The following is a 27,096-nucleotide window of genomic DNA, read 5'->3' as shown; positions in this document are numbered from 1 at the left end:
GAATGTTCAATGTGCCACAACAGTTGTCAAAATATCAGCGTGAAAGATATTCTGGATTTGGGTTGTTTCAGGAAGAGGAAGTGATCAGGTGATCTGATGATCAGGTGATCTAGTGATCTGGTGATCTATTTTTAGAAGAAACATCAGTTTTCTTTCCTGTTTTTATTAAATCTGTGACATGGGTGTAATACCAATCGTGGCCACCAGAGGCTGAGACAATGGATCGCCTGATCATTGTTGTTTGTGGGAGTCTCATAACATCATCACATGAAACTATTATACCACTTCAAATCTTCAAAACACGTATGTTCCCGGTTGTAAACGTGTGTGTTCATCTTCACAATGAGAACAAGGTGTTGTTTGTGTAAATGTTGTTTATTTACCAACAATGTTGACAGTTTTTAATTAGTTTGAACTTTATATTTATTATTATTCATAAAGTAACAGTCTGAAGGGTATAAAGATCCCTGTTCTGGGTTCATATTCACTCGATGACCTTTGACCTCGACGGGCAGCTAAACAGGCGTCGTGTCGTCGTGGTAACGGTGACCACGGTCTGAACGCCCTGTTACGCAACACCTGTTCTTAAAACCCTGGAGGAAAGTCTCCCTCAGTTCTACCTCACGGCAAAATCATAATCATGTTCATCCCTCACTGGATTCATGTGACGATAGTTTTATTTTAATTTTGTTTTTACTTTTCTTCTTCTTTCTTTTCTTTATCAAATCGCTTATTTAAAATCAGAAATACGTTGAGTTGTTGTTTGTTTTTGTTTATTCCGTTTCCTGCTGGCCGAGGAGCTCCATGTTTCTTTTTGCTTCCTTGCTGTTAAGTTTTTCAGTTTTTTGTGTGTATTTTTCTTATTTATTGCAAATTAAATAAATTATGTAAAGTATTCTGAGAATCTGTCAAATCTTTATTTTGCACGTTGTGATTTATTGTATGTTGGAATGTTTTTAAAGACACAAAATTCACTTAAAGTGTAAATCCAGTGATGGTAGAAGTATTCAGATCCACTGAAGTACAATGAAAGGTACTATTACTGTGAAAGTACTCATTACATGTACAAGTACTGCATTCAAAACGTCACTCAAGTCAAAGTACTCATTGTGCAGTATAATGTGTTTTACTCTCGTGTCGTTTCTGAATTATATTCCTGATGAATTAATGAGGCGTGTTTAACTCCTGTAGAAATAAATTCATAGAAAATAGGTCATATATAGACACTTTAGAATTATAGTGCAACACTGAGCACATTGGCCCTGTGTTGGCCTCTCACACACACACACACACACACTGGCTCTCTCTCTGCCACCCCCACACACACACCTACACTGGCCCTTTGCATCCTGGGAACGACCTTCTAGCCACAGCTCGTCCCATCCCGAAAGAGATAAGACTATCTTAAGACTCCCCAGCCCGGTAGAGAATCTTCAAAAAGCAACAAGTGAATCATGTCTCTGTCCCGCACATGAACTCTTCAAGCAGAATTAATTAACCCCATATTCACTGAAATGAGAAACAACATGCACACACTACTGATGGCTGGAGAAGACCTGGGTGGGGCCTAGAGGGCTGGACTACACCCTGTGCTCCAATGAGGCTCCTAAGTCTAAACCACGGGCCGCCTCCTACTTATTATGCGCATCCAATCACAAATGCTCTTAGACTTTATATGCATAACTTATCTTTTGGAGTTTCTGTCAGGAATGGAGCGAGCGGAGTTCCTTCCTACAGACCCGTGTCCACGTATTCAGCTCGTGTGATACTCTGTTGAATAAACCTGATTGAAGTTCAACTAAAACCCTCCTGCAGTACGGCCGGTCTCTCCTGCACGCCTCGTCGTGGATTGGTTAAATCGCGACACTCCATTATATTCATATAGAATGTAGTTTAATATTATTCTGAGATCGTGTGAGAAGAAGCGACTGATGACGTTTTCCAGCTGATCCAATAAGAAGCTTTGAAGCGTTTATTTATCTTCATAATTCAACTCTTAAAGGAAGCTCCTCCCCCTTCAGTGCGTCACAAACAACACATCTGGAGATTTAAGGTTTAACCTGCACGGGATGAAAAGTGACAAGCTGTCAGATAAATGTAGCTGATAAGAAGTACTGGTATGAAGTAGTGAGTACTAGTTAATGTACTTTGTTACGTATATAAACTTTGAACTCACCACAGGGTGAAACATTAACACACACACACAATAATCTCTGGCAGACAAGTTCATGGTACTCGTGTTTTGTTCCACAAGATAATTTCACATATGAACACAACTTTTTATTTATTTATAGATATATTTTCTAACGAGTCGGCATGACGACGTTTCGTCGCCTCATTTAGCCGCAGAGCGTCTTTTATAGAAGACGAGCAACGAGTCGAAGGCCTCATGCGGTGTGTGTACTGCTGGTGGTGTAGTGGATCACAGCGAGCGGGGGGGGGGGGGGAACACGGGTCCGGCCCTTCTGTTTGTACGTTCTCCTCCGGGTTCTCCGGGTTCCTCCCAGAGTCCAAAGACACGCAGCTCAGGTTAACTGGAGGCTCCGAGAGAGTCAATGGTGTCTCTAGATGAACGGGTCACATGTCCCGGGTAAACCCCGCCTCTCCCCCAACAGGATGAGAGTGGAATGTGATTTCATATCAAACAGAACTTTGAATTCTCTTCAGCTCGTTTTAACCATCGACCTCATTTTAGTCATCGAATCAAAAACATCGACTTTGAGACAGGAAATGCAAAGACGATAACTTATTTCCGGGGTTTTAGGACCCTTTAATTTGGACTCGGATCGTTGTTCTACGTCTGCGACGACGTTCTGGAAGGAACCCGAGAGAGAACTCCGTCTGTTCGTCATTGTGCGACAACGAAAACCAAACCGCGGCTTCACGTTTGGGAGATCTCGAGCTTGTGGACGAGCTTTCAGAAGGAGACTTCTCCGCTGGTTGAAATCGTTCCCCGGGTCAAGAAGAAGGGGTCCAGGTTCAAATCGACTGGTTCCGGAGCTCCGGACGTGGACCGGCCTTCAGACGAGGTCGGCTGCCTTCATCACTCGACATGGAATGGACTTTTAAAGATTCCTCAGAGTAAATATGACGGAATCGTTCCGGCCTCCGTATCCGTTGAGATGACCATCGGGCTCACTGGTGCGGCATGTATAGGTACAATAGATTTGGCCCTGAGGCCCGGTTTGAGGGCGTCAGGTGTCGTTTACTGGGGAACAAATGTCCCCTCGACTCCTCGCTTCTTCTGTACAACCCGCTCCATGGATTCTCTTCTCCGCCGTGCAGTCGCTCAACCGGAGATCAAGAACATCGCCAAAGGAAGCTCGCTGGTTTCCGCAGGCAACATTTTAATACAAAAAATGGTGTAAAAACGTGTTAACTTTCTACTGTACATCATAACTAAACACAAACAGCTCCCTGGATAACCAATCAAAACATTCAGTAGAAAAAGAAGAAAAAAATCTTCTATAATATTATTTTGACAGACAGTCCACTGGAAGACGTGTAAGGCAGTCAGTCCGTCTTATTCCTGTACAGATTATTAAAGTTCTTTAAGGGTCTCAAGAGTCCGTCAGAATCAAGATGCATCTTGGTCCCTCCCTCGATGCAACGAGAACCAATGAGCAGCTCCGAGGGTTTCCTCGAGAGAAATTAATTCGAAACTGTCCAAATAGTCGCTTTAAAAAAGCGAGAGCTGGGAAACGGGATCCATCCGGAGTTTGTTGAACGTATAGTCGACGCCGTCAGAGAGAAAACAGCTGGATGTTTACGCCCATTCAGTAAAACTGTTCTGTTCTTTGTATACCCTGTACAGTTTTACCTGGGCTTCTTCAGCACCGACATGTCAACAGGAAGTGGTTACAGTAGGTAGTAAAAACAAAAGGGGGGGGGGGGGGTTCCACACAGCAGAAACATTTGGTTAAAGAAAGTACAAATCCACAAGGTGGAAGATAATCATCTCCTTCGTGGCTTTAAAGGGTGAAAAAAGTTAGAAAATCTCTTCCATGAAATTGAAATCCACCAATATGATCGATATGATCAATGGAGTCGAACGCTAACTGATTACAGTTGAGCATCAATCGATTTCCATCGATCCGCAGAAAACTGTAAACGTTAAAAACATTCTTCTTGCCACCATCCAGTTTCATAGACGATAGTAAAACTGATATCGTTAGCTAGTTGAACGATCAGGAGAAATGATCTTTTCTTTCTATGCTTTGTATCGACTTCATTGGAAGACCGTCGTCCAATAAATCATGTTGTTACTTTACGCCAACATCGTTTCTTTAAAAATGTCTATAAATAAAGATGATCTTCCAAATCTAACTTTAAACAAAGTGGTTTTGGCGTCCCGGGTCCGATTCCAACCGTGCGACCCGAATCGCATTCCCGCCTCTCTGTATCCACCATTATTGCACTGAAAGGCCAAAGAAAGAAAGAGAAAGAAAAATTCCACCCCTCCAAAAGGAAAAAATAATTTTCCTTCTGGATTCCGGAGACCGAGGATTGGACCCGGTTTGTGCTCCACCCTGATTCCATGAACATTGAGGCGTCTCTCCTTCAGTCAAGCGCCGGTTAGTAATCAGGAGGTGCGTGTTTTGTAGTTTTTGGGGGAACGTTCCTTGGAGGGGAGTTAAAATGTCGCTCTACGTCCCGTTGACGCCTCCTCCACCTTTCCCCCCTCTGAACCTGCTGCTGCCCCCACCCGCAGGGTCCTGGTAACCGCCCAGCAGGCTGGGAGTGAAGTCCTTGCTGGCCGGTTGGAAGCCCGAGACCAGCGCCGCTGCGGGACTAGCGGGGCCCAGGACCCGTGGCCAGACAGGCACGGGCCCCAGGAGGCCACTCCCGCGGACAGACGGGTGCTGGTTGGGGAAGCGAGGTCGGTAGGGGGGTTGGAGGAGGCCGGCGCCCCGCCGCTGCTGCTGGACGGGAGGCAGATGTTGTCGTGACGGACTTGGCTGAAGCTGCTGGTTGTTCGCCAGCTCCAGATGTTGTCCGTGGTGCTGGATCTGTTGTGGACGGAGCAGAGCAGGATTTGGGTTGTGTTAGCCGGTTTCTGATGAGTCAGGTCTCCGTTTCTTGAGAAGCAAACACTAGCACATCTAATTTAATGTGACAGGAACTGTGGACTACAAAGGGGGGGGGGGCTTGGCTGAGAGAACGCTAGAGATTAAAGTAGACACGTCTTTTGTCTTTCAACAGACCAGTTGATCCATTTAGTTTTAATTTCCAAAATAAAAAGCACGTACAAAAATATAAAGATACATAGTAAAAAGCACCATGGCTTCTGTTGATTGTTTTAACAAGGTTTCATGTGAAGGGTTCTGGATCAGGCCCGTAAAGACCGACTTCCATGCTATTCTTTCCTTCTCTGTGTTACTTCTCTTTTACAGTGGAGCCGAGAGGGGTTTCTACACCGGCTGTTTTATTTTATAGGATGCATTGTTTAAAAACTGCCATTACATAAGCGGAGTCAAGTTCCCCCATCTTGGCGTCAGTCTCTGAGGCGGTGGCTTCCTTTCCTGGCTCACATAGGGAGCTCTGGCTCTTGTCTTGCATTCGGCCCCGGTGGCCCCCCCTCCATCTGAGGAGTCCAGGCGATTGGGAGAGGCACCCCAAGGATGCAGATCCTGGACCCATCGTGGGACTGGACCTCGCACCAAGGGCCTTTCTTGTGGTTGTAACAGGTGACTCCACAGGCCACCTTCTTCGGACCTCTTCCGTTGGGCGGAGCCATGCCAATGTAGACCACCGTACTGTTGGCCTTGAATTCCAAATACTGGTTGCCAGGCTTGAGGTACGGCAGGTGGTCGGGGGTCCATCCCGGTCTGGCGTAGGCGATGGCCTTCCAGGTATTGGGATTCGAAAGATACGTCAAGCTGAATTTGTCCCCCTTGTGGTTGTACAGCTGCAGGCGTGGCTCACAGCTGCCGGCCGAGCCTTGCGAAGCGGTCGCCTCTTTTCCCAGGGTGCCTTCCTCGCCCTGGTTTTCTGCCAGTGCCGGTTGGGTTTGCGGAACGGAGTTGGGGAAAGTCCACTTTGGCTCGGGAACAGGTGATAGTCGATCACCTCCCGCTCCTGTGAAGGTCTAGGGGTGAGGCAGGACATTAGATCGGTGTAAAACAATCCCCTTCTATACCGTTTTAAGAGCCACTGTGCATCCGAGTGATGTAACCGGGATACTTGGTGTGACTGCTGCTATTGCCATCCCAGTTTGACCAAGGTATCACACCTTTCGACTGGGTTCATCTTAGTATCCTTACATCCCTTGGAGGCGGGGACCCAGCAGTTGGGGCCTTGGGAAGAAACCCTTGGGGGTTGCAGAGCTTTCTTCCTTCACCTTCAGGTCTTTTGTTCTTGGTCCTTGGCTATTCCCATTCCTGCTTGAAGTCAGGCAATGATTGGGTCGGATGAAAAATGAGGGACTGTAACCTAAAGGGAAGGTTTCCTTTGGGGGATTGTTTGTTTGTGGTTGGGAAGGAGAGTCCACCCCGAGGGACACACATTACAGCATGCTAAGCTGCTGGATCACACCCCATTGAAAGGAAATCCTAGCACGATAAACCACCTCTTGGCTGAAGGTCCTTCCGTTGCATTTCTTTCTAACTAACAGCGTGTTTTTTTTGCAATTCAGTTCACAATGACAAATGAGTATACAGTTAGAACATTTTAATATTTATAAAAAAGGAAAAGGCAGCGCTTTTCTGCCAGAAAGAAAGCCTACATGGACACTGTAGACAGAATCTGCCACCAAGGGTTTGATAGCTTGAAGAAAGACTTTCGTCTGGTTCTCTGTAGACTTCGATCTCTGGGGGTTTCACGTGGGGCGGTGGCGTTTCTGGTGAGCGCCAGACTACAAATCGTGGGTATCTTCCCGCTCATGGGGTTCTTTCCTGGTCATCCAGGGTCTAAGAGTAAGGAATAGCCTATTCCTCTCTCGATAGAGGGGTTACACATGCTTACGGTGGATTCTGTGACGTTGGTTCTCCGATAGGAGGGGCTCCCTATTGAATGGGTACTGGTTAGATCCTGGAAATTAGGATAATGAACCCGTCGAAGGAGCCGGACTGATAGGTCTGTATTCCCCAATGGGAATTCCCCCCGCCATTCCATGACCTTGCCACTGACTGCGTTCTACCTGGAGGGTCTCATCCCTTTTCTCTTACAGATATAGCTACTCAATCTTCAATGGTAAGATCGCAATTTTCCAACATACCCATCTCAAATAAACTAACAACTCAGTTTGAGTATCAATATGAGCTCTGCTAGGAGCCAACGATAAAGAATAGAGCTTCATCGGACCGTGGCTCCTAAGCAGGGCCCAGATTGACCTCAGCGTTAGATCAGAGTCCATCAGAACCGGCTAACAGCTGCCGTACTGGTCTGTTACATTGGTTATACTTCCTGTTACCTTGGTGCCACTGGCAGTGCTGTTGCCAGGTGGAGCGCCGTCTCCTCTTACGGGCGGTTCTTGGCCCGACAGTGTGTCTCTACAGGAAGGAAACAAGATAAGGTTCAACAGCGTACGACTTACTGAGACAACGCAAACATTGGCAGTCGGTAAAACTCTTCTTCGGTCCCGTCGGTAAACCTCCGGAGAAATTATTCTGGACCGAAATAGCGATCGCTAGACTGTCGTCCTGAAGAGGGGATGAATTAGAGACCTCGGGGGTCGTTGAGGGAACGCATCCACATCCCAAACAGCTGAATGCGTGTGATTCAGTCCCATCTGTTGTGGGATGGACCCCCTCAAGCCATTAGGTCCACTGTGTGGTTCTGTACCCCCGGGGTACACCGTTCTGATGGAAAGCAGGTGCTTTAGGGGTCGGCTGCAGCTCTAAGGGGAGAGCGGTCGTCCCGTAACCAAAAGGTAGCCGGTTCCATCCCATTGGTTGCATTTCAAAGTGTCCTTGAGCAAGTCACTGAACCCCCAGTTGCTTCACTGCAGCCCACTGCTCCTTAATAACTCAGGATGGGTCAACTGCAGAATAACTTCCCCACTTTCTTCTTCTTCTTCTTTTTTCTGAGACCACAGGAGAGGGATTCTAGCTCTTTTAGCCGGCGGGCCAAGCGCTCTGTTGTTGCTCAACATGTCAACACTTAGCACCGTGGACAGCTTGAGACCACCCCCCCCCCCCCCCATCCAGGGAGGAAGGTATCCGTGTTCATCGTCACTCTTTCGCATGACGGTTACACAGGTTTTTACAGCACGCCATAGATCCAACTGCGGTCAGGAAGGACCCCATCATTGGCCTTTTGTGACAAACTGCGTTGAGAGCTAATGGTAGCTGAACCATCTCTGGATTCTCCTCACGAGGAGGGACCACCACATGGCCGGTGAGCATCGCACCTGGCAGGCGCCTCAGCACGTCCAGCTCGTGGACAAACCCAGTGTTTGCATGTGCTGGAGTGCAGCCTTTTCCTAACAGGGGGCCATACGGATCGGGTGGTCCACATAGAACAAAACCCTGATCCCTCTCCTGCATAAGGATGTTTCCATACTTTAGGAGAATGTGCAAAGCCACAAAATAACCCAATGGCAGCTGGTTGTAGCGGCATTTTATCGAAGTGAGTGAGGCGCAGGAGCGCTCTTTGTTTGGGAATGACAGGAATTTGGAAATAGGCGTCTCCTACGTCAATGGAAGTGAACTAATTGGCGAGACACTCACATTCCAAAATCTGCCGTATTTATTTTGCCGTGTGGACAGAACCATTCGTCCTCCTCCTCCTCCTTAGAGGAGGTGTGTAAAGTGCCCACATGAAGCAGCATACATGCTGTTTCAGGACGACAGAGAACCAGTAAAGAAGTTTCAGATTCCATCACAAATCGAACCTGTAGACGAACTCTTGAACTAACCTCAATCTGTGGCCCCCTACAGGACAAGCTGGTGTACTGCAGGAGGCTGCTGGATGTTGCGCTGCTTTGGGAAAGACAGGTTCTCCCTGTTGATTGGCTTTCTCTCTCCCGTCACCGGTCGAGCTCGTCTGCGTGCCTGGTCCCGTCACCGACGCACTGCTCTGATTGGACGAGGACGTCGACGTCTTACCATTACCGGGATCCCCGTGTCCTCCCAGTGTGAGTGAAGTACCATCTCGGTGATCTCCAGCCACTTCTCCACCTTCTTGACTTCCTCCGAGTCTTCCTCCCACCGCCTCCACTCCGTACTGACGCCCCTCCTCCACCTCCACCTGCTCCAACTTCGAGTGAATCATCTCCAGAGTGACCGCCGCGGCTTTGCTGTCGCGGGTGACCTTCGCCGACTCGGCGGCGCCGGGCGCGCGGTGACCGCTCCCGGTGCGACCGGCGTCGGGCGGGCGCTTCGCCAGGGATTTTAAGTACAGCTGCGCCTGAGTGTCAATCAGCTTCTGCTGCTGCGCGTGGCGCTCGGCCCGCAACTGAGAGATGGCGAGCCGGAGGACCTCGAAGTCCGTCTCCGAATGGTGCGTCGCGACCTCCTTATAGGAGGCGTCCGGCACCAGCTGGTCGGTCGGATGGGGGAAGGCGGGGAGGGCGGAGCTGGCCGGCAGGAGGAAATGCTGGGATGGGTCGCAGGAGGAGGAGAGGGGATGAATGTGTCCTGGGAAGATGGAAAGAGAGAGTCACTATGAGCCAGCGGCCTCCGGAGGACAGAGAGCGGATCGAGACTAACCTCATCAGACGAGTTTCTTTTCTCAAATGCTTAAAATGCGACCCGTCAATCAACCGTCAGCCCTAGAGCGTACCCGTCTTTATCGCCTGTTTTACTCTCAATGGGACCAGAATTCACTCAATGAACACGGCGAGTCAAACTCAGCATGTCTAATGAGATGAACAGGATGTTCTTGAGTTTCCCATTTAAATGAAATGGTTGGCATACTTCACATACGGACCTTTGGAAGCCAGCATGTCCTCTATGATTGGCTGCCGGTGCCTGACGTCATGGTAACCGACTAGTCTGCTGAAGTTGTGCAGGAGTTTGTCAACGCTGGCCACCATGATGCCACTTCTGGAGTAGGCAGGGAACATCTCAAGATGATTCTCTGAGGGGGGGAGAGAGAGAGAGAGAGAGAGAGAGAGAGAAAAAGACGACGAGGTACCATGAGTGCTACGGGTCAGGTGGTGAATTGGGTCTTTATCAAATCTCAGGTAACTACACACACACACACACACACACCCGTCAGGAAGACTGTGTGTCGGTACTGTGTGCATTGGGCCTGGAGCTCCGTCACACAGTCCAGGGGAGGCGACCGGATGTTCATCGTGTCGCAGTGATGGTACGGGAGGAACTCGACGACTTGCCGCTTCTGGTAGGCCGCGAGCACGTCCAGCAGGCCGGCGGAATCTCGACTGAACCTGACGACCAAACAAAACGCACGCCACGCGTCACAAGGTCGACGCTCTCACGTCAGTAAAGTCGGCGCGCGGCCGCAGCCTCGGTACCTGGCCTGCTCTTTTAATTTCTTGTGGGTTTGCCAGTGGACCTTCCACTTCCAGACGTTGTCGGGAGCGCTGTACTGCTCCAGGAGCCTCAGCAGGGACGCCAGCCGGTCTGCAGAGCAACACAAACACGTTACCATGGGGATGAATCTGTCTCCAGGGTGTCGACAGGAATAAACAAGTTACATTTAAGACTGAACAGGATGGTGTTATGCAAAAGGATAACACTAAAATGTCATTGCTGTTTTAAATTATATTTATTAATACAAGATTTTCAGGACATTCAGGTCCTGCTTATAAAATCAAGTAAATATTTGAAGAAATACTGTTCCTTTTGAACAAAAAAACTATAAAATACCATGAATAAATGACGGTTCCAGCTGCTTTTAAAATGCAAATACATAATAGAATGTGTGTGTGTGTGTGTTCTCATGTCCTTATGTGATGTATTTCTGTGCATAAATTCAGACGTCTACTCCTGAACTTGTGAATATACTAGAAAAACAATCCTTTTTATACTGTATGAATAAAATAACTTCAAATGAAGTGGATTTATGTTATACTATAAAGAGAAATGTTCTCATGTACAATACTTCTACACTCAAATAAACAATAATCAAATGCAAAGAGAGTTATTTAACACTATGTTGGGCAGTAGTTTTTCGGTTACAACCCTTTGAGGGCGGCCATGATGCTGATGTGGCACACGGTGAAAATGAGTTTTACGCCCCTGTTGTCGGGGATCGATAGGACCGAATACGCGGAGCCCCTTTAAGAGAAGGGGCGTGGTCTTATTTTTAGGAAAAGCGATTTACGACTTTTTGACCCCATTTGATGTTTAGCGTCTCTAAAAAAATGATTGACATCATGTTGCTTGCTTCATATTTCTTGACTTTTCCTAATTTATTGGGGACAACTGGGAAAACATAAAATTCACATGATATGTTTTAATGTCCTGAACACAACTTGTACGCATAGAAGAAATATCAACTTTTTTATTTATTTAAAGGGCTGTTTAGGTCGTCAACAAACAAACATAAAGTACCTCACACTTAAACTTGGGAAACAATATTAATTCTAATAATTTTCTGGAGGTTTTAATTGCTGGGGTCAAATTGACCGCAAGGTTAAAAGATGTTAGTAAATGTGAAGGTCACAGGAGAGTGAAGGCCCCGCCGCGGCCTCCTGCGTCTCATTGGTTACAAAATGACTGATCTTTTTCTACATTTGTTGTTATTCGATTGCTGGTGATCGAGTTACCGCAGGTGATGAATTCTGGACTGAGGACGAAGTCGTCCGACACGACGCAGCCCCCGGAGACGAAAAGCTCATTGCAGCTGTTGTTCCTGATGTCGTCCAGGGTGTCGACGCCCACAAACGCCACGGACGCCTGGCGCTTCAGAGACACCAGACTGGGGATCTGACGAGAGCACACACACACACACACACACACACACACCGACCTCCCGTTAGTCGCCCGGAGATTCGGGCCGGCGGGCCGACCCAGTGGGCGGCTCTGGGCCGACTTCACTCAGAACCGTGTTGGTTGCGGCTCCGTCGGCTCTCGGATGGAGAGCTTCGTCTCCGTGGTTCTGGAAGGCTCCGTTCCCTATTCTATCGCCATCGCCCTCATTACCGGCAGACAAAGACCTGATCCGAGTGTCTAGAGGCTCCGGCACATGCAAGAGTCCCAGAGGGGCTCAAGACAATTAGCCCTCATGGGGGGAGGGGGAGGGGGAGCCCCCCCCCCCCCTGTGGGATCGACTTCCCAACCCCACTCATGCGATGGAGGGAATACTGCACTTCTAATTGTGGCAGGTTTGAAGATCACATCAGACTCAATGGCAAGAACCTTTTGAGGCCCCTACGTTGTAAAGGCATTGATTTATGATCCGTTAACACATTCTTGTCCAGCGGCTGGAGCACCTGCACGTTGACCAACGGGCTGTGGCCCCTCGTGAGCGGCGTGTTACCTTGTGGACGTGTCCCGCGATGTCCTGGTTCTTGATGACGACCAGCAGTCGGTGTGCGGAGCCCGCTTGGTTCAGGAAGGCCCCGGGGCTCTGCTCCACGTGGCCCTGCTCCGACAGGTACTCCTGCGCCGCAAAGAGAGCACACACACACACACACACACGATGACATCACCGAGGGCTTCGATGCACCTCGGGTCGGAGACAATCTCGCGGCCGCGAGTGCGAAAAGGAACAAATGAACTTTCGGGTGACTGTGGCTCAGCGGTTCGGCATTGAGTATTTTAAAAAGTGTTATATAAATTAAATGGATTATTATTATTATCACTTGGTACTAGGTTGTGGTATTTTGGTGGATACATTTAAGGCGGAGCCTGTCAGCAGGTAGCAGCTGAAGTATGTGACTGATAAGAAGCATCAGGCCTCCCTCTCACGGTTTAGCTACAGCGCCTCACATCAAACGCAACACACACACACATATGGAGTTATTATAATGAGGGGGGGGGGCAGAGGGAGCAGATCCGAGGTCAGGACGACTTCACAGAATGTTGGCGCTCGGAGAGCCGGCCTCGGCTCGGGAAAGAGTCGTTTTGGGTATTAACTGGAAACAAAACGGGCGCGGCTCAAATGACCTTGAGCCTCTCCCTGCAGCCCGTGTCCACGCATTACATTGTGCTGAATGAATCCACTTTGCTTTAAGTCCACTTCGAAGTCGCCCTCTCCTACTTTTCCAAACGCAACACAACCCGCCCGACTGGCGCCGTGTCCGTGTGTTTGTCAGACTTATTGAGGCCATGAGATCATCACCTTTGAAATCCTATTGGGAAATGGGAGGGAAATGGAGGAATAGTAGGTGCGCAAAATTGAATTGCAGCTACTGGAAGACCAAACAATCCCAATCTTATCTGCTTTCGGCTCCCTCTACCAGGACGGGCCTTGGCCAAGGCCGTGACTGGAACAACAACTCCCCCGAAGATCACTGAAGTGAGAATCTCTCTCATTCCCTTCCCCCTATCCACAGACACCTGTGGTTGTTTTCTCCCCAGGACCCTTCAAGGCTATCTCCATGGCAACGACCATCTTGCGGTCTGGGAACTTTGTCTGTTGTGGCCTGGGGGAGGACGACGTACCAGGCCACTCACACACAAACTTCAACACACTGATATGCAATCACTACCCCCCCCCGTCCCGTCCCACGCCTTCGCCTGCTTTGCCCCCCCAGGGTGACAGGACGGGGTCTGCGTCCGGCGCCGTGACGGCTGACGGACCGGGCTGGCTGCTTGTCTGTGCTGGTTACCTTCTGCCCCCAATGGCGGGGCTAACGCCCAGTCTTTGGCTTACCTCCCCTCCCCCCCTTCCTACTTGTTGCAAGTCATGTCTAAGATGTATGTGCTTATGTGCAATGGTGGTTTTTTTCTCTCCTGCTCCCACACTGTACCCCTCTAGGGGCATAGTCGGGGGGTTTCTTTTTCTTTTTCTCGCCTCTCTTCCCTCATGTTATGCTGTAATCTTTCATCCACCCTTTCCAAGATGGCGCCGCGGACGGCGCCTCGGTGTCTTGGTGCGCGAATCTTGCACCTTCCGCCAAAGAAAATTCCTCGTTTGTGAAAACATTCTTGGCAATAAACCTGTTTCTGATTCTGACCTTGAACTAAACGCCGTGGAGCGTTTTCACTGAAGCCGACTGAAACTCAAACATCGGCGTGTGTCCGCGTGCGTTTGGCGGCGGCGCCGGTCTGTTACCTTGATGTCCTCGTGGACCTGGTCGCCGGCCTCGCTGCAGTGGAAGTAGAAATGCGTGGAGGCGGAGCTTCTCTTCACGTCCTTGAAAATCTCCACCAGGTTGTGGAACACTTCGGGCTGCAAGCGGCTGATCAGGGTGCTCAGGGCGGCGCCCGGAGGAGGGGGGCACGCGGCGGGGGCGGGGGCGGCGGACGTGGGGGCGGAGTCAGGCGACGGGCTGGAGACCCGCTCGCGGGGGCGGGGCGGTTCCGCCGAGGTCGTAGAGACGCCGGTGAACCTCGGCAGCGCCCCCTTGCAGTTCGTAGCCTCGAGGCCACTCCCACTTTCACCGTCCACACCGGCGGCGCAATGTGCCGTCCTGGCGGCGCCGCCATCTTGCGTTTGTCTGTTACGAGCGACGGTTCTGCCGACCCCCGGCGGGCTCCTGGTCAGAGGAGGCGTGAGCGCCGAGGCGTCGGCGGGTTCGGACCCGGACTCGGAGGTCGTGACGGATAACGGGATGAAGTCGGCTGCCGCGTGGGGAACCCGCTTGGCGATCGCATGCGGCCGCCGCCCGTCGGCCCCTCTGGAGGGGGCGGGGCCGTCGGCCGCCGTCTGCTCGCCGCGGGGCCCGGCCTCCTCGCCGCACGCCTCCACGTTGCTCGCTCGGATGCTGGACACAAAATCGCTGACGATGCTCGCCAGCGCCGAGTCCCGGTCGGCGGGCCCGCGGCTCGGCCAGCCGCCGTCGTGCTCCGTCATCAGGCTGTCGATGCCGCGCTGCAGCGAGCTGACGTAGTCGTGCACCGGGGGGCAGGGGTTGTAGAACGTGACGTACTGGGAGAACTGGGAAATGGGAGCGCGTGGGACCGGCGGGGCGTCGGCGTCCCGGGTGGTGGAGTGAGGCGACTGCGGCGCGTCGTAGCGGACGCTCTGCTCCCGCAGGAGGAGCTGCATCGAGGAGGAGAAGTTGCTCAGGTGTTTGTCCACAATGCCGTCGAGGCGAGAAGGAGGCGAGGAGACAGACGGAGGGCACAAAGAACCGCCGGCCGGCTCCTCCTCCTCCTCCTCCTCTTCTTCCTCCTCTTCTTCCTCCCCTCTCTGAACTGGCTGGGTTTCTTTTTCCTGCACCAAAAGTTCTGCCTGTACCTCCGTCAACTCCCCCATTTCCATCCCCGCATCTTCCGTCTCCCCCTCCGTGGGTGGAGGCGGTGGCGAGGGGCTCAACCTCGCCTCAGGAGGGACAGACGGCCGGACGGAGGCAGGAACGAAGGGCGCGTCGTTCTTTTCTGTCCCCTGAGGTTTCTCTTCTACGTCTTTCGGCAGTCCTGCAGGAGGCGGAGTACACATTAGATGCATCCCGAGTAGAGAAACTAATATAATATATATATTATATATTGATACCAAGTTCTGACTATTTCATATATATAAAATATATATTTATATATTCAAAAGATATGTATAAAAATATATATTATATATATAGATTTTATATATATATTTATATGTATATTTTTTAAATATATGTATATATACATAGATATATATATATGTATAAATCTATATATATATATAATATAGTCTGGCATTATTCATAGTGGAGTGCAAAAGTTGCTCAAGGCCTAAGATTAACAATTATCTTCGTAGGTGAAGAAGACTTCAGGAAGCTGTTCACGCACAGTTTTTTCTACTTGTCTCTTCATGTTAATGTTCAGCTACTTGTCAACAATAGAAACATTTTAAAAGCCTGACCATTCCACATGAACCGGCTCTCGTGCCCCAGAACATCTGAATTGACTGACGACTTCTTTTATACAACGTTATGAGAAAGTGAAACTTAGGAGCTTAATTTAAACAACAAGCAAACAGTGTCTGTGACATCATCCGCGTCACCATGAGCTCCACGTCGACTTCCTGAAACCAGACTTCAGGAAACACTGAAGCAGGAACCTCAAGCTGACCCTTTTTTTGTTGTTGAAATGATCAATTCAGAACTGGCCAATTACAGTTTAAAACGTGAACAGATGCAACGAGCAGAAGAGAGGGAGGTTACCTGCGGTCTCCCCGGGGGCCGCCCCGTTAAACGAGGCGAGCTCGTTAGGCCCCGCGGGCCGGGGAGGGTAACGGCGGGGGTCGCGCCGCGGAGGCGGGCAGCGGGAGGCGGGCGAGGGAGCGGGGCCGGGCTCCGGGGACGGGCACCGAGGCGGCGAAGGGGGCGGACTGGGCTCCGGGGACGGGCACTGGGAGGGGGAGTGGGGAGGGCTGGGGTCGGGCGAGGGGCACTGGAGCGGGGAGGCTGGAGACGGGGGGGCGGGGCTCGTCCCGGGGGCTCGGGCTGTTGTGGCGACGCCCGTTGCCTCGGCGACGACGAGGCGCTGGAAGCGAGGGTCCCGGGGGATGTTGCGCTCCCTGTGGGTGTACCTCTGGGAACACACACCTGCAGACAAGAGGCTCATTAACTCCCACCTGTCACTCTGCACATCTGGACACTTTGCTTCTCTTTCCTCGTCCGTCGATATTCTAATGTGTTCATTTGTGGGATTGATTGTTTAATAAAGACACTAATGACTCCTAGTGAAGTGTATCCAGAGTGGGCACACGGACCTGTGATGGGGATGAGGACCCACGGGATCTCCCACTGGACGTCCTCCTCTTCCTTCTCGTATCCTCCCGCTCTCCTTTCGAGTCCTCCTGCTCCTCCTGCTCCTCTACCTGCCGCTCCGTGGTGATTCATCTCCCCGCTGTGGGAGCCGGGACTGAAACCCTCCAAACTACTGACGCTGCCTGCCGTCTGCTCACAATCACACACAATCACACACACAATCACACACTTTAATAACCTCATAAAACCTCAATATTTCATTTCAAGAAGGACCATTCTTTTCAGACACGTTGTATCCCTAAACAGAGGGCAAACGCGATTAGATGTTTAGACCTCACGGCCTTATGATCCGCGTCTTTAGTCCCCGTGAGGTCTGCCGCGTCGAGATGATTTGAAGCAGCGAAGCGATCCTCCCCGAGATGGAGGACGGCTTCGGAGCCTCAAACCAGTAACAACCAGACCGACGCGGTGGAGAAACGAGACGCTCCGCTCGGAGGCTGCCAGTCACCTCCGGCTCCTCCTGCCTCCTCAGGTCGATGTCGCAGCTGGTGGGCAGACCCAGCTTGGCGGCCAGGCTATCGAACGGAGAGGATCCACTCGTCCTCTCGTCTCGCGCCTCAGACAGGCTCCGATTGGTCCTTCCTCTGGCGGCCTGGCTGAGGTCTGTGGGGGGGGGGGGGAGACTTTTCAAAACAGCGCGACCAGAGGCGTGCGTGGCATCGACTGCCCCGGTCGAAGAGGACATCGGTCTCCGCTCCGGCGGTCGGTCACCTGTCAGCAGGCCGAGGAGCTTGGCGCCGAGTTCGGATCCGTCTTCCCTCAGCTCGGCGTCCTTCAAACCCACCGAGCCGACCACAGAGGCGAGGGAGCCGGGAGAGGAAGGGGCGTAGCCTCCCTCCACTAGGAGGCGGAGAGGGAACACGCGTCAGCGACATGTCGTCGCCCGTTAATCATTACAAAACGAGAAACTACTACAAAATAAAAGACAAGCAAATATGTTGGGCCTAAAAGGAGTTGGCAAGTGGAAGGCGAGAAGCTGGTTCCTTCACGCAAATGAGCAGATTAATAAATGGAGTCTCTCGGACCCTCGAACTATTCTCTCCTTCGGGGAGGAATTCAAAGGATCCCCAGATGGATCCCCAGGACTCTGGAGGTGAAGCGCGTCGCCTCCTCACCGGGGACCTTGCCGTGTGTCCCGTGCTCCCGCGACGCCTTCAGGAACTTCAGCGTCCGCTCCGCCGTCGCCTGCTCCAGCTTCCGCTTCCTCCCCGGCGCCGTCACGCCGCCTCCTTCCTCCCTCCTCACCTCGTTCTCCGCGTTCCTCTTGCAGCTCATCACCAGGTCGATCAGCTGCTGCATCTGAGGCGAGGAGAAAGAAAGAAAAAAACACGTGACGCCAGACCGACGCCATGGCGGTAAAGGAATGTTCGCCCGCGCCGTGATCCGCGTTTATTTATGTTTTACATGTTCCCATTTGGTCAGTTCGTCTCTGGCGCTGCCGGCCGCCGTAGCCGCCTCCTTCAGGGCTCCGCCTCTCTTCCCGAGCTTCGCCTCCTGCGCCTCCTCGGGGCAGTTGGCCTCCACCATCTGCCGGGCGCGGGCCACCGACAGCAGGTAGAGGGCGGGGCTGTACAGGTAGGAGCGCAGGTAGCCGTCCATGTTGACGCGGTGGTGCTTGGGGGGAGGGAGCGGCGTGGCGTGCTCCTCCAGTCGGGACTCGTACTCGCCCATCGGGTACTGCCGCACCTGGAGGGGAGAGACGGGGAGAGTGTGTCCTTTCGTCTGCCGCGAGGACCGAGCGGTGAGAGCGGCGGGTTCGGGGGGCGCGGCCGGCCGTACCGCGCCCTCGTTCAGGCCGGCGAGGTATTCCCGCGCCTGGCGCTCCACGCCGGCCGACAGCTCGGGCGGCGGGTTGGCGCGCGCCTTGACCAGTGCGTGGTGCAGCGCCGGGATGAAGCGGCTCATCCGCAGCATCACCGAGGAGGCGTCGCGGGGCGAGGAGGCGTCGCGGGGCGAGGAGGAGGCGCACCGCGACGCTGCCGGGGGGAGAAATAAGACGACGTTGATATTCACGTGGTTTGCTCTCGGCGCCGATTCACGGTTTAAAAACAATGAAAGGCCAAAAGATTAGAACGAAAAAATAAAACAATCCATTTTCACTTTCCAGTACGTAACGTGCAACGCTAAAACACCTGTGTGTGTGTGTGTGTGTGTGTGTGTGTGTCAACCCCATTATTCCCCTTGTGTTATTGATTGTGTTGACATCAGCAGCAGCAGCAGCGGGGTCAACTGACTGAGTGATGTAGATTCACAATGATAATAATAATTCATAACGAAGAGGATCTTTATGGATCCGTATCGGTTGAAATAAACAGGATCAAAACTATGATCTGTCTGTATGAGCCCCCCCCCCGAGCAGGACTCACAGGCCTTGGCCAGCTCTCTGGACTCTGGGAAGACGAACAGCGCCTGAAGGCATCTCTTCCAGCTCTCTCCTCTCTCTGAAAACACAGGAACATAATCAGCTTTATAATTATTATTATTGGTAGCATGTGGATAAAGTTACACTCCAACAGGAGGTCAATCGGCCTCTCTGTGGCGCCTCATTGTTACATAACCACATCCTCCTCCTCCTCGGGCGGTCTCATATATATTTAGCAGTGCAGCCCGTGTGTGCGTCCTACCAGAGGGCGTGGCCATCTGGACGCTGGACATCAGGAGCAGGACGCCTCGGTCGGACAGCCGGGTCACCAGAACCTGAGGAGAGACGACCGGCCTTCAGCTCTCGTTCCACTTCTTTCTGCTCCTCCTCCTCTTTTTACGACGTACTTATCAACACGTGTCGGTATCCTCACACCGGGACACGGAAGAATACTTTTCACTGAATAAAAGGTTGAAAGGCCGCGTGATAACCCACCACTCGGTGCACCTCCAGCTCCTGGAGGAGGCTCGTCACGCTGGTGGCAGAGCGGCTCTTATCAGTCACCTCCAGCAGGCTGCAGCAATGGCCGCTCTTCACAACTACACACACACACAACAAATCTTATGGTGGCGTCCTGTTGAAGGTGTAACTCCGTCAGGGTCACCGAGGCTTCACCTTCACCTTCGTGGCTGCTGCTGCTGTAGAGGTCGTAGCGGAGGAGGCCGGGGGGCAGCAGCACGGCCACCTGGTCGAGCCTCATCGCGCGGCCGATCTCCAGCTTCTCCGGTCTGAGGGAGACGCACAGAGCGGTGGACAGGGGGGAGGGTGCGCTTGTTTTACTCGTGGTGATGAAGCCAAAAGGGCGTGTGACCCAAAAAACATGTCATAAAACAAACACACAAAGCTGTTTCCCAATAAAATAAATAAAGTGTGTGCAGCTAATGGGGGGAGGGAGAGAGGGGGGTGGGTCAGTACTCACAGTCTGTGGGGCAGGAGGGGAGGAAAGAAGGAGCGAAGAGAGATCTGGAAGAGGAGCTGGTCACCTTTCACCAAATCTCCGGTCCACACTGTGAACTGAGTACGCTCTGAGAGAGGGAGAGAGAGAGAAATAAAGAGAGAGTGAGAAAGAGAAAGAAAGAAAAATAAAGAGAGAGACAGAGAGAGTCAGCCCTGTATAGGAGCAGCCTGTGAACGCCTCTGGGATGCGCTGCAGTGATTGGAGGAGAAGGACGACTCACCTCTACTGCCCTCCGATGATTGGCTGTTCGACCTGTCCGTCAAACACAGGAGAGAGAGAGAGAGAGAGAGCGTCAGAATCACCGCTGGGATCAGGGTGATTTAAAGGGACAGCGTACCACTTAGATTACCGTCAACTGTTTTTACCAATAACAACGATCAAATCAAAAGAAGAAGGTTGTTGATCTGAAGCAGAACGACGTGGCGGTGTGGTGCAGTGTGTTGTGTTAAAAGACGTAAAGTATAAACACAATAACACAACGGGTGTGCAGACATCGGTACAAGTTACGCAATAAAAAGGTGCAGCGTGGCGAGAAGACGTTCATCACTATATTTAGATTGATGGGAGGAGCTTAAACTGATGGCGTCCTGGTGTGTGTGTGATGTCACAGTCATCCCCTTTTTCAGGGAACGGATATATTTCAGAAAATGTGACATTTTTATCCAATTAAATTATCGTTTCATGGATTATGAAGTTATTACAAATATTACAAAAAGGGGGCGGCTTTAGCTCAGTGGGGTAAGAGGGCCGTCCTGCAACCACAAGGTTGTGGGTTCGATCCCCGCTCTCCCCATTAGTTGCAAGTGTCCTTGCAAGGCACCCCCAGTTGCTCTGCTCCTAATAACTAAGGATGGGTTAAATGCAGAGAACTAATTTCCCCTTGGGGATTAATAAAAGTGTATATTATTATTATTATTATTAAAAAGTGTCAAATTAATGGAAAACTGTGAAGATGTTGAATTGTTTACGGGGAATTCTTATTATACATTCTCCTTCTAAAAACATAACCGTCCAAAACGTTTCAAGATGCCGATTTTTTTCTTGATGGACTTTTGAGATATTTTCTCGCGGTTGTTGAATTGTTGACGTGTTGTTGACGTGTTGTTGACGTGTTGTTGACGTGTCTTTACGATATCTCAGGTCTGCGCGGGACAGACAGACCGCTCCTCCGTACCTGATGGGAGCCAGAGGTTTGCTGGGAAGCGGCGAATCTTTCCCTTTGAACTGGAAGGAGACAACGGCGTAGGGGCAGACCTGGCGAGGCCGCGGCCGCAGCTCGTCGAACACGTACTCGTAGAAATATTGCTGAAACAAACAAACAGGGCAACGGCGTTCAACGCCCGCTTCACTTCTTTAAAATCGGATTAAAATCAGAGAAATATTTGAACTCCAACGATATATTTATTTAATGTCATGTTTTACTCGGCAATTAAAAGCCCTGACGCTAGTCACCTGACCACTGCGTGTGTCACGTGACACGTGTGGCCGGGTCAGGGCTTCTTGTGACATTCAGAGGTCTCATGTACCATTTCGGCTTGGGACGTGACCCCAATGACCCCATGATTGGATGGAAAGATGTTTCCTGTGTGTGTGTGTGTGTGTGTGTGTGTGTGAGCTTGTTTGACCCATCTCGTGGGGACACAGGTTAGACTACACAGTCACATAGCGGGGACTAAACTTTTTTTTGTTTTTGGGATAAAATGGGGACAATTTTACATCTCCATAACATACATCATTAAATTGACTTCAGCTGAAAGTTGGGTTAGGTAAAGGGTTCAGGGTTAGAATTAGGCTGGTAGCAGTTAGGGTTATGACCCATCTCCAGAAACGTCAATGTAATGTCCCAATGTGTGTGTGTGTGTGTGTGTGTTCACCTGTGTGAGCTCAAAGGCGCGGTAGGAGGTGAGCGACGACACTTTGCTGGCGTTCTTGGAGGTGTGGCTGTCGAAGCGCGGCGTTGGGTCCAGGAGGTTCTTCATATTTTCATACATGCTCTTCACTTTGCCCTGAAAAAAAAAACACCAAGCTGGAACCCTCTTTTTAGATGTATATTTCTATATAAACTGGTCCAGTATTGAAGGAGAACTCTGAGGAACCAGCTGTGATGTAATCGCTGGGGGAACTCGACTCTACGAGTGTTGGCTTTGGCCTTCGGGGGAAAGAATTTTTTTTAGATGCCGAGAATGAATATTTCGCCGATTTCAACAACGTCTGTCGGCGAGAGCAAACAGACCGGATCCAGCTGCAGGTGAAGTCGGTCGGGTTACTTCAATAATGTGGTCAGACACTTAGAAGAATAACCGGCTGAGCCTGTCAGCGGTTAAAAAAATAAGGGGCGGGGCCAGGGAGGGAGGCGGGGTCAGGAGAGCGATCCTTCGTCAACTTTATATTTGGGATTGCCGAGTCGACGTTTCTCATCATGTCTTCGTTCTCGCCGGGCTCAATGGAGACGTCGGAGGTTATGGCGTCATCTCAAAAGTCAAGGATCACAAACCAGAGTTTGTCTTTAATGATCCACCTGACGAAACACCGAGATCCTGTCAGCCGTGTCGTCGGTGTCGTTCAAACGAGCAAAAATAACAGCGACATCAAAACAAAGCAGGAGAGACGACGAGCGTCGCCACTTTGACACGCCTCCTGATTTACCTTCATCACTTTGAAGATGACGATCTCCCCCGTGACTCCAGGAGTTATGGGATTGACCTGAATCAGGTCAGAGTACCTGGACAGATACACTCCTAGAGATAGACACACACACACACACACACACACACACATACAAAGAAGAAGAAGAACAAATAAAGATCACGGGGAATTCTCTTTCCATCTAAAGCTAATCCTTTGTTCCCGCCTACCTTTAACAGGGTTTCCCAGCACCGTGTTCCAGCTCTGGCCCACCAGCAGCCCCTTCTCACAGAGCGAGGGCAGCTGAGACAGACAGGAACCGTTAGGACACCAGAAACACACGTTCTTTAAGGACGACGCTCTTTGGGAATTATCCACCGGCGACTCGTCGTTGCGAGGGAACGTCCGGTCGCTCTGTCCTCACGTCATAACACACGGGTCATACACATCGAGACCAACGGATCTCCAGGACTTTAAACCACATTTCTGTGACTAAACATTGTGCGTATACATGAAGAAGTGTGAAGATGTAGTATTCAAACTAACTGGGAGAATTCCAAAGCATACGGTACGTCAACAAATATATCAATTTTTATGATTTTTTCAAAACTTTGGGGATTTTATTTTTTTCAATGACTTTTCCAGGCCTGAAAATAACTATTTAAAAGTTCCATCACGTTTCCAGGTTTTCCATGATCGTTCGAACCCTGACAACAACCTGGGTGTTGTTTACTCCACGGCCCAAAAGCACATGAAGGCATCAGCTCTGCTTTTCTTCTTCTTCAAATAACGCACATTAGTGCATTGATATAATTTCCTTCTTTTTTTTTGAGGCAAAACCAACCAAAGTACGGCATAATTGATGCTTCGATAAACTCGTCCCTCTTCTTCTGATCCTTGTATTCCAGCTGTTAGACTCACCCTAGCAGTGTCAGTCAGCAGGAAGCAGTAGCTCTCCTCCAGCTCCTTGTCGGTCCTCCCCTCGGTCTTCATTTCCTTCCTCTTCTCTACAAACTGACACACACACGTTTTCAGAGAAAGCTCCACCGGGACGTGTGCCTGTGCATTTCAATGTATAATAAGACCATATATGGAATTCCTGCTCCGAGTGTGCGGCCTCTATGAAATGGCCACGCCTCTACGCCCCCGTCTCACCTCTTTCTCCAGCGGTTCGCTGTGGACCAGCCGAGGTTTGCAGTAGGTGAAGCAGCCCGCCGAGCCGGTGTCGATGTAGCTGGAGTTCAGGACGCTCATCATGTCTTCGTACTCCCTGGACTCAATGGAGACGTATTGGAACAGCGCTGAGAGAAAGCACACACACACATCAGTTTACGTTCTTCGGACTCATGGAACCCAGAGCCGACTCCCGACAATACACATCCAACGTCAACGGCCACCAGTATGTGGACCCCTGAAAGTTGCAGCCATGATCACACGACTCTTTTCTAATTGACAGTGGCGGTAATAAGCATCGTCTTCTACCTTTATATTTCCTTTTACCATATTTCATTTCTGTAGTTGTTCATTTATTACATTTTACGCGCTATATAAATGTCCCAATAATGTCGACTCCTTGTGCAGCTCCCAGGTGAGCCTCTCCCACACCCAGACGGATGAGAACGGGGCTGCGGCCGCCTTGTGTGCTCAATTCTCAGGAGACAAAAGAACCTGCAGCAGCTGCCTTGCTCAGTGTGGGGGGGGGGGGGGCTTCAGCTGGAGCGTCACACACATTACATTACATTACATGTCATTTAGCAGACGCTTTTATCCAAAGCGACTTACAATAAGTGCATTTCAACCTAGAGTACAAACTAAGAACAACAAGAATACAGGAAGTAACATTTCCTCAACATAGTCGAACTACAAAAGTACCATAAGTAAGTGAGAGAGGTGGGGTCGATGTGCACACACACATTCATTAGAATGTAGTTTAATTCATTGTTTACAACCTCTGGAACACCACTGGGTATCAAGAGCTGGTTCTCTCCTAAAAATGGACGAGTGATTTTATATATTTTTTAGTGTCTAATAATATATTAATCTACTAATATTCATATACAGTGTGGCCTTGCAAAATACAGTCTTCATACAGAATGCCCTACAAATGCTATATATATATAGATATATAAATAAACACCTTTAATCTCTGTCTCAGTGTCGTTCTGATTTACTTCCAGACACTGACGAGCATGTAAATACAAACAAACGAACTAAAAACGTAAACAAATCAGCTCCCTGAATGTAGCTAGTGACGTCATCACAAAGCCGACATCAAACGCGGAGATGTTTACGTCAGTTGCAAATAACACATATATATATATATATATAGTGTGTTAAATTCCTATTCTCAACCACAACAAGTTAACTGCCAAGTCTCCAGTTAACACGGTCGCCTGTTAAACCATAACACCGGCTAACTGCCAGCTACCGTCCCCTGACTTGACCGTTGGCCGCTTCCGTCGCATTAAAACGCGGCACAAAGCTCGCATATTGTGCTTTATAGTTAATTATAGTGATTAAACACAACCACGGCAGTTATACACGAGACACGTCGCAGTTTGTTTAAATTAACGCTCTGCGCATGCGTAGTAAGCCAACGGCAACTGAAAAATATGTAAAAACAGGTCTGACATAAGATAAAAACGGTGTTTCTTTTGTCCGTTGCCGTTAGCAAACGTTAGTGAAAAGGGGCAACGTAAATGTAATGAACGTATGTTCACGCGAATGTAGTAAGCTATAACATACAACTTCTGGTTTCCCCGTGTTGTGATTTTGTAATAGATCGCATTAAAAAGGGGAGCAGCCCACCTCTTTTCTCCCTGGTTTTCCTCGGGATGGGGAACTTGAGGGGCTCCATGGGCATGTATCTCCGGTAGATCGCCAGCGAAGCCGCGTCCCCCCGCTCCATCGTCCTCCTGCCCGGTCGCTCCTCGGTCACCTCGCCATCTTGCGGGCCGGCGGTTGCGCCTCCGACATCCGCGGCAGTCGACAACCTCCTCGGCGGGCGCGCTGCCTCCCTCCGACCCAGGATGTCGTCCATTCTTTTCGTATTATCAACCTCCGGAGAAAAAGAACCGTTGGTGCGTCGCTGTCTCCTCGGCTATAGAAGCCCTCGCCCCGCTGCGCTGCTACCTCCGGAAAGCGAGGAGTCGAACCGACACACATACCGAGGATCGCGCGCCATGCTCTTCCTGGAGCAAAGGTCTTCTTCGCTTCGGTTTCAGCTGCAGCTGAAAGTTACTCTAAATGTCGCTCTACCGCCACCGTGTGGACAGAGTTAGCTCCTACAGTGGCAATGAGTTTATTTGGGGGATTTCTCTTCCAGGATTAAAAAAAATAGATAGAATGTACTAAGATATTATGGAAATTTAAACAGTTATTAAAATACAAATTCATGAATGATGAATTATGATATAGTGAAGCATCTCCTGATTTCACTGGTGGAGGAAGTATTTGATGTTAGTGTAGAAATACTACACATATAAGAAATACTACACAAAGGAGGAATTTACTTTTGTGACAATAAATGTACAAACAGAGCAGGGGCGGCTTGTCCATAAGGGCGATTGGGGCGACGCACTGCCTAGTGGGAAAAGAAAAAAGTCGCATTCTACCACTAGACGTCTGATCTGCCTCTGTGTGTCATTGTCCAATCAGGTAACAGTCATTCAGTCAGCCTAAAGTCGTGCTTCAAATGGCCCCGCCCCTTCTGGGGCGACTTTAGGCGAAATGAAAATCGCCCCAGACCTCTCCCATTGACTCCAATGTTAAACCCATTTTTTTTCACAAAACAGAGCTCTCAATGCATTCTCTTTGGCTTCCGGGAGGACTCGCCCCTCCAGGTCTTGTCATAAGTAATCGACATAAAAGCGTATCAATACGTCATACAGCTTCGACAGAGGCGTATTCAGTCGAGATGGCCGGTGCTCAGGGCAACAGCAGCGATTCAATTCTTTCTTTGAAAGAGACTCCTTTCGGTCGGCGTAACAATGAAGACACATTGGCAACAAAGAAGTAGGACCTCCTCGAGCAGTGGTCGCCAACACGTCGATCTTGATCGACCGGTCGATCTCGGAGACGTTCGCTGTCACTCTCCAAAATAAAATCAGAAACACATTGTTCCTCATTCTCGAACATTTTCTAAAGTCTCTTCTGAAACGTTTTCTTCCTGACGATCGACGTCAGAAAAGATCTCCGCCTGATTTTAATGAACGCCTGTAAACGGGTTCTCTGACAGCCGTGTTGTCAGCTGTGCTCCTGAAAGAGGAACGTACCACTACAGGTGAGGCGCAGGGGAAATGCAGAAAGACCTTTATTGAT

At 50.2% G+C, this 27,096-nt stretch overlaps 2 protein-coding genes across 5 annotated transcripts in view; one reads left to right on the top strand and one right to left on the bottom strand.

Moving 5' to 3' along the window:
* ccdc66 (coiled-coil domain containing 66) overlaps positions 1 to 896 on the top strand; it is a 12,070-nt gene extending 11,174 nt beyond the window's left edge. Inside the window, exon 18 of the mRNA XM_056436566.1 lies at positions 1 to 896. This exon is cut by the window's left edge and continues 269 nt beyond it. The gene's annotated coding sequence lies outside the window, so the exon portion shown is untranslated.
* A 1,048-nt stretch (positions 897 to 1,944) lies between these two features.
* Positions 1,945 to 25,949, bottom strand: tasora (transcription activation suppressor a). 4 transcript variants are annotated; one of them, XM_056438353.1, is made up of 29 exons: positions 25,585 to 25,949; positions 23,932 to 24,077; positions 23,698 to 23,790; positions 23,007 to 23,079; positions 22,798 to 22,889; positions 22,026 to 22,157; positions 21,326 to 21,456; positions 20,372 to 20,403; positions 20,113 to 20,218; positions 19,809 to 19,921; positions 19,629 to 19,732; positions 19,396 to 19,468; positions 19,138 to 19,212; positions 18,551 to 18,747; positions 18,176 to 18,457; positions 17,887 to 18,070; positions 17,483 to 17,611; positions 17,220 to 17,374; positions 16,714 to 16,900; positions 16,163 to 16,546; positions 14,131 to 15,437; positions 12,391 to 12,513; positions 11,678 to 11,837; positions 10,421 to 10,529; positions 10,155 to 10,333; positions 9,871 to 10,020; positions 8,858 to 9,578; positions 7,412 to 7,490; positions 5,187 to 6,088 (listed from the first exon to the last, which is right to left on the bottom strand). In XM_056438353.1, exons 1-29 carry the CDS (start codon positions 25,814 to 25,816, stop codon positions 5,528 to 5,530), a joined length of 6,309 nt encoding a protein of 2,102 aa, XP_056294328.1. In that variant the 5' UTR covers positions 25,817 to 25,949; the 3' UTR covers positions 5,187 to 5,527. The 4 variants fall into 4 exon arrangements, with proteins under 4 accessions (XP_056294330.1, XP_056294328.1, XP_056294326.1 ...); XM_056438355.1 differs by lacking the exon at positions 5,187 to 6,088 and adding an exon at positions 1,945 to 5,009 and having other exon boundaries at positions 18,176 to 18,747; XM_056438351.1 differs by having other exon boundaries at positions 18,176 to 18,747.
* Between the last annotated feature and the right edge of the window lie 1,147 nt (positions 25,950 to 27,096).

The sequence above is a fragment of the Pseudoliparis swirei genome, chromosome 18 (genome assembly GCF_029220125.1).
Source record: "Pseudoliparis swirei isolate HS2019 ecotype Mariana Trench chromosome 18, NWPU_hadal_v1, whole genome shotgun sequence".
Taxonomy (NCBI): Eukaryota; Metazoa; Chordata; class Actinopteri; order Perciformes; family Liparidae; genus Pseudoliparis; species Pseudoliparis swirei.
Note: the sequence above shows the minus strand (reverse complement) of the source record. Positions and strands in the feature narration are given on the sequence as shown.